This window comes from Populus trichocarpa, chromosome 8 (genome assembly GCF_000002775.5).
Source record: "Populus trichocarpa isolate Nisqually-1 chromosome 8, P.trichocarpa_v4.1, whole genome shotgun sequence".
Classification (NCBI taxonomy): Eukaryota; Viridiplantae; Streptophyta; class Magnoliopsida; order Malpighiales; family Salicaceae; genus Populus; species Populus trichocarpa.
The window spans coordinates 4,491,458-4,505,753 of record NC_037292.2 but is presented as its reverse complement, the minus strand read 5'-3'; the positions used below and the strand labels follow the sequence as shown (position 1 = coordinate 4,505,753).

Here is a 14,296-nt window from a genome sequence, read left to right as displayed (position 1 = left end):
ACAATTTACATGACAAGACAAGGGCAGCTGTGTTTTACCAATCAACCTCGAATTTTGGTGGTTTATGGAGACAACAAAGGATAGTGGAAGGATCCTCTACTTTTCTTTTGAGGGCTCGAGGATAATACATCCAAAAGCAAAGTGTTTGGTTTTCAAAAACCATTCCCTCCTTTTCCCTCCTTTAATCATCTTAACTAGTTTGTTCTACATGACTCTTATTTCTTCTACTCCTATCTGAGTCATTGGATTGGATTTTCTTGGAGCACTTTGCTTCAATACAAGAAAGCCAAGTCATTGATGGGAGTGGTAACTTGACTATTAATTGACTCCGTATTTAACTGCGAGTGGTAACTTTACTATTAATTGACTCCATATTTAACTAGAAATATAGGGTGTGGGTTTTTTTCTGCGGTACTAAATATAATTTAAAATGGATTGCTGTAGTAAAATTATTTTGTTGTGCTTGGGTGAAAAAATGAAAGTCTTGAGGGTGGGGGTAATTAAGTCTTTTTTAGTGACCCAATGGTCATTAAAAGATTGTTGAGGGTATGTTAGTATTTTTTTAATTTTTTTTTACAGTAAAAATACAGTTTTACCATTAAGGTCAACAAAAATTAGAGTTGTTGACTAAGAGTATTTTTGTCTTTTTATAAATTTTTAAATAGCAAAAATATTTTTTTACCTCCAAGGTAAAAAAAATATAGAGATTGACCAATAATTTTTTTTCCCTTCATGGTATGCAGTAAAAACATGTATTTGACCTTAGAAAAAACAAAAAATAAGGTATGCATATCAGGGGCATTTTTGTCCTTTCACACCTTTTTTTTCCCATGGTTTTATGGGTGTTTTTGGTATTTTTATATTGAATTTTTAATTTTTTTTTCAAAAATATTGTTGGCACTTGCTCATTACGCGTTGGTGAATGGGTGATGTCCACGTCATTTGGGCGACGTGTGTGACTCCACTTTGTGACCTAACCTGTCTTTAAAAGCACTATTATGTCCTCTTTCTCATGGTATGACACGTGACAATGTTTGATGATTGAATTGTCCCTAGTGGTCATTTCTCCCCCCCTCTTTTCTCTCTCATGCTACAAAAGGTGCATTGTTGTTCTCTTCATTTTTTACATTTCAATTTCAATTTTAGTCCTCGTTCTTTTATTTATTATTTTGTTCTTATTTCTTTTGTAAAAGTTTAATTTATTTTCAATTTAGTCTTTCAATTACAATTTGTTATTTTGTTCTCATTTTCTTTCACGGTCTTATTGTTTTGCATTAGTTTTTATTTTTTAAAAGATTGGTTTTGTAAGTTTCTTCAATTTCTTTTCTATAAGTTTATCACAGTTTCATGATCTAAGTCGCGAGTTTTGCAGGTTTTTTTTAATAGAAGTTTTTTTAAATTTTTTTTTTGTATTTGATTTTTAAAGATATTATTCTAATTCATCTATTTTTTTTTATTTTATACAAATGAAATTTATTTTTTAAAATAAAAATATTTATTTTTAAATAATATTTATGTCATGTTCGGCCCACACAATATTTTTTTTAGGGTGTGAGTTTATTTAATCAATTTCATTTGTGTTTCTATTTCTATTATCTTTTATTTATTTAAATAAACAAATTCAGTAAACACAACCGGGTAAATATCTCATTTTATGTGATTGAATATCTTGATTTATATTTATCTTTTAATTTTATCAATATCTATTTTATTATTATTAATGATTTTTTTTCATTTATTATTGATTTAAATAAATAACTAGTAGTTTGGATATTATGTTTAGAAATAGGGTGCAAAGTCGTCCAATTTCCTCCTCTATGTCCTGTACTAACCAATAACACCGTCGATAAAGCTTGTTATGTCATTTAGCTGGAAAGTACAGGTACAACTGTGTTTTGGTTACAGAATTTCAACTATTTTTATTACCAAAATCTGTAACAAATCTTCAGGTTCTTCTATTCAACCTCTCCACTTCCTTAAAAAAAATAAAAAAAGAACCAGCACATGTACTGCGTAAGATTTAAAATCTCCTTCACTAAATTTCATATTCATTGCACCACAGAAGTTGAGGTAGGAGAGTAAGCTATCTGACCCCACAGTCACAACAGCCTACTAAAAGGTTTCAAGGTTATGATTTACACGTGTTTTACAATAATCTCCTTTCTTAGAGGCTAATTAATACGAGGATTACGTTCGTGCAAAGATTCTTTCTATTCTTCTTCCTTTCATGCTCCAGTTGACAGCAGTACTCACCTTTTCTGCATTATCTGAAGTAAACTAACTAACTAATCAGAATAAAACGATCCAGAATGAAGCAATCATTTCAGTCCTGATAATGATATTTCTCATTCGTACAGATTTTTCATCTTATAAGCACAAAAGCTTTTCTTTCATTAATCTTTCCCTTTAAAAATTAAATACTGACTCCTAGCTAGTCAAATAATCAAGGGCTGCGGCAAATAAATATGTTCTGAAGCTTTATCGGGCAAGAAAAGGTTTGACAGTGTTGTAGCCATGTTCTCCCCGCTCTGATAAAAATTTCTAGAGACTCTCAAACTGATGACCAGGCTCAATAATATACATTGAAATTTGATGCACAAGTAATTGCCGATATATTCTCTTGTTGTTTTGCTTAACAATTATGTCCTCTTCCTTGTGAGCTTGAGGAAAAGGGGGAAAGAAAATTAATTAAACGTATATATAGTCATAACTGACAACCAGAGAACTTCCATCGTATATTGTATTAGGTGCGATTTGATATTAAAAATATTTGGAAGCCCTTGTGTTTTGACCATATCTTCATTTAATATTTTCTGTTTATTTTTCCCAAATATTGAGACATGCGATTCACCAATATAATTCTTTTCTATTTCTATCTACTATTTTGGAGACTTATAATTCTTCTTCTGCTTTATTGGATGGAATTTCAATGAATTAAAATAACTAGATTTGGCTTTCCAATGCAAAGTGAAGCATTTTAGTCTCAGTTTTCTTTTACCTTGTTTTATGCTATATATTCTATTTTTCGAACATGATCTTAATGAGTGTATATATATAATAGAATGCAAGGAAAATAAAACTAACTAAATGGATTTATTTATTTTTCTACATGATAATCCACTCTTGTTTTTTATTCTTTTTCTTGTTTTATTATTTGAATTTAATAAAGAATTTTTTTTAGCTTGTATATAAAAGTACCCTTTGCATCAACCACTAGTATTTCAAGGGACCATTCTATCGTTTCATGTTCCCTTCCTCTATCTTAAGGACCCTACATGATTTTTAGCTTCTTTCGTAGCGTATCGTTACCAATTCAAGAGTAAAAACTGTTTACGGCAACATTTTCAAGTTTAGTGAAAGCAGGTAATGGATGGCTAGAAAAGACATCGATAGATGACAGGATCGAGTTTATATTTTAAACAATACCGCTGTTATGTACACGATAAGCCAAAACATGTGGGCGCATTGTGATCTCAGTGGAAATTCTTGGAAAAAAGTCGTAGAACTTCTCCTTAATTAATTTACAGCCACCGGTCCACTGGCACGAATGACCTTTAAAACTAGAAGTTGCTTCAAAAGGGCTACGAAGAGTGGAGGATTTGATAGGGCATAGAAGCTAAGTGTGAAGTTTGACCTGAAAAATGCATACGCATTAAACAAAGCTATTGAGGAATCTTTTCGAGTCAGTTGCTGCCTTTTGTCTTTTGTTCACCATTTAAAATATCAGTTTGATTCGACATGTAATTGTGTGGAGAGATGGACCGGCAAAGACATATTAAAAGCCCAAAACAACAAAAAAGAAAACTACTCCCTCTTGTATACTTCCCATGAACTTAGCACTAATCCTTGCACTGCTCTCCACGTGAACTTGGTAGAAGAATCTGTGATCCGATTAGACGAGTGGCTGATAGTCCAATTTTGTTCTTTTTTGCACTTCTTGATCGTATTAGATTTGGTGAATACAGCAAGCACTAAATAATAGGAATATTTTAGAACCATGAGAAATTCAAACGGAAGCATATTGTGATAGCTTAATTTTCTTCTGAACCAAACACAGTATTAGAAATTGAGAATTAAGGGTTAAATGCACAGTCCATGTTTCGTGTACTTAATTCTACAGGTTCTTTAGCTACAAAAAACTTCATGGCTCGTGTTATGCATAGAGCAGCCATTGCTAAATGTAACTTATAGTAAAAATCTTGGGCTTGCTATAGGTTTCAGTACTATTCAAAGCCACAGCAACCAACTCATGCAAAAACACAGAAGCCTAAAACTATTTGTAAACTCTCTCCTGAGTTTCCACTTCAATGGGGTCATAACTTGTCGACAATCGTCCTTGTTTTTGACAGAACATTGTTATACAAAATACTAAATTGATGATGACCTTTATAGATACACAGGCTTTTAATTTGGTTGTGTTTAGTCATCTTAAAAATGGAAGAGAGGTCCATTGAGATTTCTTTCACTGGCCTATCATTATCTTCGATACTTTATTTATTAACAAAGCCTTGCATAAAATTACTGTAAACTGTAAGTTATATAGTTACAAGAATTTATGTCTGGGTTGTGTTTGAGAGGCCACCGACCGCTAACTTGTTTAGTAGGTTACTTAACCCCAAATAAAATTCAAGTTTACTTCACTTATCACATGCAAGAGTTGACCGCATCGAGTCACCATTGTTTCAAGACAAACTATACTAGCTACTCTGTTGCAGTAATATTTATTTATAAAGCTTTTTCTTTAACTAACATCAAGTAAGGACAAGTGGACAACCCTTCCCCTCTCAAATTATATTACTTTGTGAACATAAAGTGAGATGCAAGGGCTGGATTAAAGCTAGCATGATCAATTCTATTCAATTAAGAAATCATGTCTTCAAAAATAGTCTCTCTCTTGAGAGAGTCATATTGGATTACATTGCTAGAAGACCCGAAATTCAGGTACTGAGGGAGGCTATTTTGCAGAAGAAATGACTTGTCTTCTGGGTCCATCTGTGGGGTTGGCATCACAGGTTCATGCTGCATCTGGATGCATAATATCTCTGCTTGAGCCACTGCAAGCTGCATTTGTAGCTGAGAAACCTGGTTTTGCAGGTAGGATATGGCCCCAACACACCCGTAAACTGGGTCTCTCACTCTCGCATTCGCTTCATACACCAAACTGCTCACTGCATCCGCTCTCTGATGAACTGGTAGCTCCTGCTTGGCCAAAAAGAGAGAAGTTAATGTCTAATTAAGATAATCAAATACATGCATCATCTCAAAACCATTAATTAGTATGCGTGTGTGTAAGAGAGATCAGAGCTTAGTTTCTTTCTGTCCAATTGGTAGGGTACACGACCAAGCTGTCGTTATTACCATCTTTCAGTTACCCTACCAAAAGAAAACCTTTCTCATTCCAGCATACAAACGATGATATGTATACGTACTGTCTTCATTCATATATATATATAAACATATATGTACCCGCGTGTTCAAACTAATTAAAAAAGGGAGAAAAGGAGCTAGACCTGCAACATTTTGCTAACATTGCTAGCGCCAAAGACTTTGTGGACAATGGCAAACTTGTGGGGGTCATCAGAAGGGAAGTAAGGAGCGAAGATGCAGTCCTTGGCGCATCGGCGTCTAAGCAACTTGCAGGAAGCGCATGGTGAGTTTCCACCCATCTTGTTTGTAAAAAAGAAATGTTCTGAATTGTGAAGAGGGAAAAGAGGAAGCAAGCCTAGGAGCAGATGACTAGAAGTCTTGACAGAGAATGAGGTCGGATGGAGCGTATATATAGTGGCTTAGAACGTGTACTATAGATCGAAGTCACGAACTGTTTAGGGACGCTAATGATTAAATAATTAGACTAGGTTCTAGTTCTAAATAATTAGGGTGACCTCTGAAATAACACTAGAGGGTACTTGCACCCCACCCTTTTTTTTTCTTTTTCACTGAGCTCTCTGTGATCAAAGATTCAAAACCAAAATTATGCACATTTACTATTGTTCTAGTGATCAAGTACAATTGATGAGCCATTTCATACTGCCTGGGGCATTTTCGTAATAGAATAAATAGACTCAATTCTAGAATTTGATAATTTAATTTGAGGGGAGGAATCTGAACTTGAATATTCTATTCTTGGGGCCATATGGACGGTCAATCAACGTAACCTAGCTAGGTAACCTTATTTTCAAAGCATGAATTCTTTTTTTAAAAAAAAAAAAAATACTCCTGCTTTTGTGTTAGCCCATCAGTCAAAAAACGGCTGCAATAATGCCACACCTTCACGTTTTTAGTCCTTATCGAAAGAAGAAGAAAAAAAGTAACCAAGCAGATGAAGATACGTTCGAATTTCTAATTAGAAGACGGCTCGTAGTGATCGAATTCGCAGTATAAAATGGAAATCACCCATATGATCACAACAAAAGACACGTATATATACGCATGAAATCAAAATCTTGAAACCTATTTTTATCCAACTGAAACTCTACACAAATATCAATTTTGGGAATGATTAATGCCCTAATAAGCAAAACTGGTATGCCTGTGGCTATTAATTAAGCGAGGAACATGGTATGGAACCGACAGTTTTAGATGATCGCTGCCGCCAAAGTTGTGGTATGCAAGGTTTGAGAATATTTCGACGTTGTTAAAAATAATTGACTACTCCTAATTCTACACGAATTATATATTGTGCCATGCACGAATTAGATATTGGCAATTGATTAGGATTATGCATTTTGAAGATGTTATAATAGATTGAATAGGAGGTAAATAAAAAGAAATCTCTTGTATTGAAAATGAAATAGATTTTATTGTATTTTATAAAGTGAAAAATATCAAATCAATAAATTTGATTGTTAGAAGAAAGATATAAAGAGAAAGTCAATATATATACATATATAATGACACTTGGTATTATAAAAAAATAAATAATTTTTATTGTCAGAATTAATTTAATTAATTAATTTTCAAAATTAATTAATTATGCATAACCTCTCATGCCAAATTTATTCAGTTAATTTTACTGAAAAGTTGTATTTTGTACCTTTTAAATTCTACATATACTTTGTAGTTTTAAATTTTTATGGACACACTGGTCTGAAAATGAATTATTTTTCTTATAAATATTAATTTTATATTGACAAATATCAATTAGAAAACAATTTTCTTCTCTTTTTATTTTTTTTCCTACGAACTCTTTATTTATGTTCATCAGAAGTAAAACAAAAATTCTTAAAAATTTTATAAAATTTATTATATGTAAGTTCTAAGATTTTACTATATCCAGAAAATATATTATTTTAACTTTACAGCAAATATAATAGAAGCAGTTAATACTTAATTTAAATATAATGATCTTTACACCTTAAAATCTTCTTGCTATATCCACTGCCATAAAACAAAAATTAGGGTACAAATTACAAGAAATAATCCATGAAAGCAGGTATGGGGAGCATTTTTTTTTTCCTTATAAACAAATAGGGATATGCTTCGTGAAAAACCTGAACCCAATTTTTTGTTTTTTATCATATAAATTACTTAAACAATTGATACTTTAAAATATATTTATTGTTAAATTTATATTTTAATTATTTATAACTAATCGTTTATAAGAGTTAATGATAAAACTCAAATGGACTTAAATATTTTTGTTCTCATTGTGTATTAACTATCAAAATTATATTATTTTCCTTGACAAAGAATCGCTAAATCTGGGAAAGAAAATTAGTATAGGGTGGGGATATTGGAGGAGCTAGGTATAACTCATCCCAATTCCCAAATCCTTTCTATTTCCATCCTTAAGGTAATGCTAGGGTGAGAATCGTCTTTTCTAACAAGTATTAAGTATTATAGAATCGTAATGTGTAAATTTCCCAATCTTAATAAGAATATCTTGTCTTGATATGTGAATTGTGAAACCCTAGCCAAGAAAACGAGAGGGTAGAGAAGGCTCTACGGAATGTTTGTGTAGACACACAAATATTCACGGGAAAGCGCCCACATGCTTTGGTTGACCTAATTAATAGCCAGACTAGTCATTAAATTTACACCAAACCCCTCTCTCGATCACGGGAAAACTTTTAAAAATATATACTATCATTTAATTGCAAGATTTTTTTTTTTGTTATCGAATAAACATTATTATTGATAAATTTCAGGAATTTTGTAATTTATACAGTTTCGAAGCTATGCTAGAGTTGGGAAACTTGTGTCCCTCGTTAATTAAAGTGACTAGAGAATTGAATTAAGAAAAGCTCTCTCTCTCTCTCTCTCTCTCTATATATATATATATATATATAGATCTTCCATATCAAGCAATCTTGACCCTGGCCGTTAGTTCTCCTACTTTCATTTCTTTTTCGAAATTGTTGGTAGACTGGTCTCGTGAGCTAGACTGGTTCTATTCATCTGCAAACGTCAACTTGGAATTGCTTATGTTCGTAAAAAACAATTGCAATTTGCCAAGTCAGTAGATGTAGGGAGTTCATTTGGTCACGTCTAGGCTAGTGTATAAATACACTAGTTCATGAGAATTCTGGCAAATATCATAATTAATTATACAGAGTACTAAATGCAGCTAGTGTATGAATGATGATGATACGTCTTAATTACAGGGGTTAGTAATTTATTTTTATTTTTATTTTTTTTATCTATATAAACGGTAGCGTGAACTTAAAAGAAACTCTACTTGTAATTTCTCTAATTTAAAGCATTCAGAAAACAAAACAAAAAATGTATATGCTATCCTCATTTCACCTTACTCTATTCATATAAAACCAGGGGTGATGTATACAAGTTTTCTCAGGGAAAAAAACGAATAAGATAATTTAATTAAATCCTGGCGTTAAGCCTCTTAATGGCACGTTTGCATTCCTATAAGCTATAGGTATCGTGAAGCAAGCTTTGCCTTTGCATGTGCCGCCTAGGGTTACAATTAGTAGGGATGAAAATGGTTACAATTAGTAGGATGAAAATGAGTATTATCGGGGTTAGATTTCTTGAAATCGATATTTATTATTTATTGGATAATTTTTTTTGAATATTCATAAATTATTTATTGTGTTTTGGGTATTCAATAAATATTTATTATCTACTACTATTTATTAATTAATAAAAAATAAAATAGTTAATATATATATATATATTAAATTATAAAATAATATATATTATGAATATATATGCGTTTTATATTAATATTAATGTATGTATATATTATATTGTATTAAAAAAACTAAATATTCTACAAATATATTTATATAATATAAATATATATTTTGAGTTTAGGTTTGGACAGGTTTCAAATTAAATTTAATAATATTTATTTATTATTTATTATCTATTTAATTTAAATAATACTTATTTATTCAAATTGAGTCGGATTATATCCACCCCGCTCAGATTAAATTACAATATCTAGTTATAATTAATCTAGCTGTCAATGTTATGGTGTGTTTTCTTGCAAGAAGAGTCGTCCTCACATGGAAAAACTGTACGATCGCAGAATTCAGGTGATGATAATTAGTCTGTTATTATGCTGATCGTTATATATCTAACAGTTTTTGAAACATTATGCTTTGGACTCATGCTCACACAGGAAGCATCGAAGGTTAGCTGGATATGATTAAACTCACTGATATCTAGGCAGAATTCATGCATGTTTTAATAAGGATGGTAATTGAAATCAAAGAAAACGTACCCCACCGAGAATTTAATGAGACCTGACATGATTCCACACTTGTTTTCTTAATATTGAAATGAAACCCAGTTCGAGGGAGATTAATATTGAAAGTTGTATGAGAGTCGTAGAACCCTAAGCCCTACGATTACCCAACTCTTGCATTTAATGTCCCTCACATGATTCCAGGCTTCTTTTCTTGTCTTCCGAAATAAAACAGTTCTCCTTTCATTGGATGTTGGTCTCTTCGACATAATTTAATAAAGTACTTCTTCATATCTAAAAGCATTTGCATTAAAATACAGCTAGAATCTCACTCCAATTGAGAGGTATATAGTTATAAGTCCTTTGGGCGCACCTTGTGCATAAATTAAAATGAAATCCCATGTCGCAAAGACGAGTTTCTCCCCTACTGACAAGGCAAAACAATGTCAACTTCACCTTTGAGTCTCAGACTGAATTCGCAAAATGGAACTAGCTTTGCAAAAAAATTTACAGGATGAAGATGGAAACACTCTGTTAGGGCAAATGTAACCTAATTATTTAACCTGATAATTTTTTAATATCGTCTTATATATATATTTGGGGAAACTAAATCCAAGACATAGTTTATGCGCGCATATAATTATTAGAATGAAGATTAGTCTAAATCGTTGTTCTTTGGTTGGAAAATTGGGTTTTAGCTTAATGTTATTAGATTTAATTTTTTGAAATTTTATTTGAATTTATTAGTAGGTTTAATATTATTTAGTTGGACCATTTTATAGAGCGGACTAAAAGCTCATACTAGTTGTTTTAGGATTTTACTGTTTAAACATAGTTTTTTGATATTATATTCAGATTATAATGATTTGATAAGAAGCTAGAGAATTTTGATTTTTCAACCTCTCTTTCTCCTATCTTGTGTAGGTCCTTTTTTTATGTTCCTCAACTCCGCTTTTCTTATTATTATTTTTTTTTTACTGCTCTTGAATCTTTGTTTGTTACACATAAATATTTCTTTCTATAAACACAAGTTTTTTTTTTTTTTTTAAGAAGCTGATAGGATTAAATAAGATATAATTGTGTTATAAGATATAATTGTGTTATACAATCACATTACACAGAATAAAAATTTGTTGAAGTAATTAGTTAAATATAAAAACGTAATCTTAATCCGGTGCTCTATCCTCTTAATTTTCCACCATATATATTAATATTTTAATCTCTGTCAAATTCTCAAGCCTGTAATTGGGAATTGCCCCGAGCCAGTGAGACTGAGTGCCCACTTCAAGAGCCACTGTTTACATGTTCTTTATATATACATATGTGAACACTAAGCACTAGCTAGGGGAAAGATGAGCGTAAGAACCTTGTTTGGATTCTCTGATTTTTAAAAGTTTGAGACAAATAAATTACGAGGAAAAACAGACATCTTCACCATGTTGTAAGGAAAAAAAACGAGACCTCCAATGCAAGCATTAAATGCTGTAACTTCGTGCTAATGAAAGATTCGTTTTCGAGATGCATGGTTTTCTATCATGAAATATATTGTTTGTAATTAAATGTTAATTATTTTTTTAATTAACCTTGGTAATCTCTCTCTTCCTGGGAGGGAAAAAAAAAACATCGATTATCTCAGTGCTAACCGGTTGATGTGTCATTGTAAGATCACTTTGTCCTTTGATATGTACCGTATACGTGTCCCACGCTCCACCGTGTGCCACACCAATTTTATTTTATTTTATTTTTCATAGAATAACGAATGTTCAATTTGTGGCCAGCGGATAAATCATGAAATTCCATACTAACTTTTTGCTTAATCTAAGTTTGAAATTAAACTCCTTGGAAGCGATTCTGATGTGATACAATCAGAAAAGACTCGATTTATTTTTTCTAACAAGATAAAAAGAGGAAAAACTAAATTGATCTTCCCTCATTAAATGTAACTTGTTAACATTAAAACTAAGAGTTTCGTCGTGAAAAAATGGATGTTCGCCAACTTTCTATCTATACCCGTTGTAATTCTACAGTCTCTCTTTTCTCTCTCAAATATAAGAACTAAAATGCAAGATAAATGAAGTGTTGGGTCAAGACATTCAATCTCCGAACTCAAGGGACAAAAAATGATTATTGTCAAAACCCAAAGATCAGATTTGTGGGGGAAGAAGGCCGAAACGCTTTTTTATATACAAGAAAAGGGCCTCCTAATTGTACTTTGAAACAACTTTAATCTTCTCAATTCCAATTATTCATAAACAATATTAATCAAATTATTTCTCATTAACTCTAGCACCAGGATAATTGCTGCGGGATTTTTTTTAAGATCAAGTTAACCATATAAAAAATAAACTAAAATGAATCATCTATTTTAAATTTCAATCAATACAATATTAAATAATTCAATTAAAAGGAAAGAAAATTTGACGACATGAGACAAAACAAAGAGACCACCTTAAAAAAAAAAAAAAAAACATGATATTTTTATTGCTTTAATTAATTTTGGTCTTCTCACCAATAATTCCTTGTAAACAACCAAATTGATTTCTTTATCAAGAAATTAAATATCAACTTGACGTCAAGATAGTTTTAAAAATCTACAATAGTCATATAACAAATAAATTAAAATAATTAATTAATTCAACACCCTGATTAACACATATCAAATTAAAAAATTAAAAAAAAAACGAGACAAAAAAAATAAAACACTGATATGATCACAGTGAATTGTCTTCCCAAATCCCAATCACTAGAGGATTACTGAGTTTTTGTTTTAATTACGTGGAAAACCCTTTCGTGTTACCGCAGGGTTCAGGTTGCGTGGCAAACATATCCATTATACTGTCTTCCCGAGGAAATTTAATCAGTAGGCGTTAAAATTTTAAACTTAAGAATAAAAAATTACATTTCGTCACACCAGTATTTTACTATAATTATTGGCCGCGTGATATTTTGAAGCTACATAAGACTCGCTAGAACCAGGTAAGAAACCAGCTAATTCACCTGAGCGGAAATTTCAATTCGGTGACATGAAGGCCGAAAACACGATAACCGGTTGGTTCTTAATGTTTGTCATGACTCGTGAGAGCACGCACACGTGCAGCAAGTCACTTCCTAGCTTGTATTTTACGTTCGATTACACTTTGTAGTTTGTATCCTATTATCAAATTATCTGTACGTAAGAAAAATAATAAATAATTGAAATTTGAAAAACCAAAATTGCCCTCGTTCTATTCATCTCTCCCAGAATCAATTAATCTCCCGATTCTCTCCTCCTTTATTTCAACAGACCTCTCTTTCTCTGTATGTGGATCTATCTTCCAGAGTCATCAAAAATCGATCAATATCTCCATTTAAAAAATGGGTTTTTCCATTGATTAAAAAAAGTTAGAAAAAAACTCTTGAACAAGAACCCTAAATCTAACCCATTTTCCAACCCTAACTCCATCTTTAAAAAATTTAATTAGTCAGATCTTGAATTTGATTTTTAATAATTATGAGTTCGAGTTCTCTCATGATTACTAGGAATTTATAATTTATAAAATTAATTAAGATGCACATAAATTCAAATAAATATCTATATTAATTATATATATAAGAAAAACCTCTGTACCACCCTATTGAATTAATTAGCAGATCACAAGATTATCTCGACAGGAAAGAGAAACGACTTCGATCTTGCAGATAAATCCAGAGAACCACACACTTCGTATTCGTGTCGACATTGGGTCCCAAGGCTTTAACTTTGGCGGGGTCCCTTTCTCTAAGGAAGACCTCGATTCTTTTTTAAAAGAATAAAAAACAGAATTTGAGGGCGTGGCGTCTAATCTTTTATAGGGATGTAATTGTAAGACTGGGCTTAAACATGACTTGCTGGGGCTGTGTGATGTGCTATCATGGACGGTTCATTTTGGACTGAGGTTATAGATGTTGGAATTGGTGCGGTGGAGGAATTCAAATGTGGTGTGGGGGCACTGAGGTATAGAGCGGTGGCTATATGGTGTGACGGTGCTTTTGATTTGTGAAGTTGGGTTTCAATGGATGTGACTGGAGACAAAATATTGACTGGGTTTGTGGTTTTGGTTGCAATTGATTGTGTACACGCCAGAAGGTATTCCCTAGTTTAAAAAAATTAATTCTCCTGGTAAAGTTAACGTACAAAACTTGCATTACTATTCATTAGAGTGGTATAACGAGCAAATTACCTATAGTAATTAAACCTTTTAAGTAAACCCTCGAAGTAAGGTGGTTACCTTGATATAATTATTTTTACAAATCATATAAGGTTAGATTAATTATTTTATCATTTTTATACAATAAAATTATTAATTTAATTATGTAATAAAACAATATAAAGCATACTATAAAGGGACACCTTTTCTTTTTTAAAAAAAAATAGAATAGTGTAATTACTTTGATACCCTTGAAAATAACACTAATATAACTCTCACCCATAGCTTTTTTGTCATTTTGTATTGGTTTTATTATACATTTTAAGAGCACTAAAGTACATTGTTGTAAATTGTACTTATTAAATATAATTAAAAAATATATTGGTGTCGGCGTGTTGACAACCCTCGCGTTGTTTGAGCAGTGCATGCGAAGTTGTTTTAGACAAAATACCGCCTTCCAAAACAACATTTAAAAGGTCTT

The 14,296-nt window shown here is 31.7% G+C and overlaps 1 protein-coding gene across 1 annotated transcript; it reads right to left on the bottom strand.

Annotated features, from left to right (window-relative positions):
* Positions 1-4,709: 4,709 nt before the first annotated feature.
* LOC7462094 (LOB domain-containing protein 12) lies at positions 4,710-5,761 on the bottom strand. Its single transcript, XM_024605946.2, has 2 exons — positions 5,511-5,761; positions 4,710-5,199 (listed from the first exon to the last, which is right to left on the bottom strand). The coding sequence occupies exons 1-2, from the start codon at positions 5,664-5,666 to the stop codon at positions 4,861-4,863; spliced, it is 495 nt and encodes a 164-aa protein (XP_024461714.1). The 5' UTR covers positions 5,667-5,761; the 3' UTR covers positions 4,710-4,860.
* Positions 5,762-14,296: the final 8,535 nt, after the last annotated feature.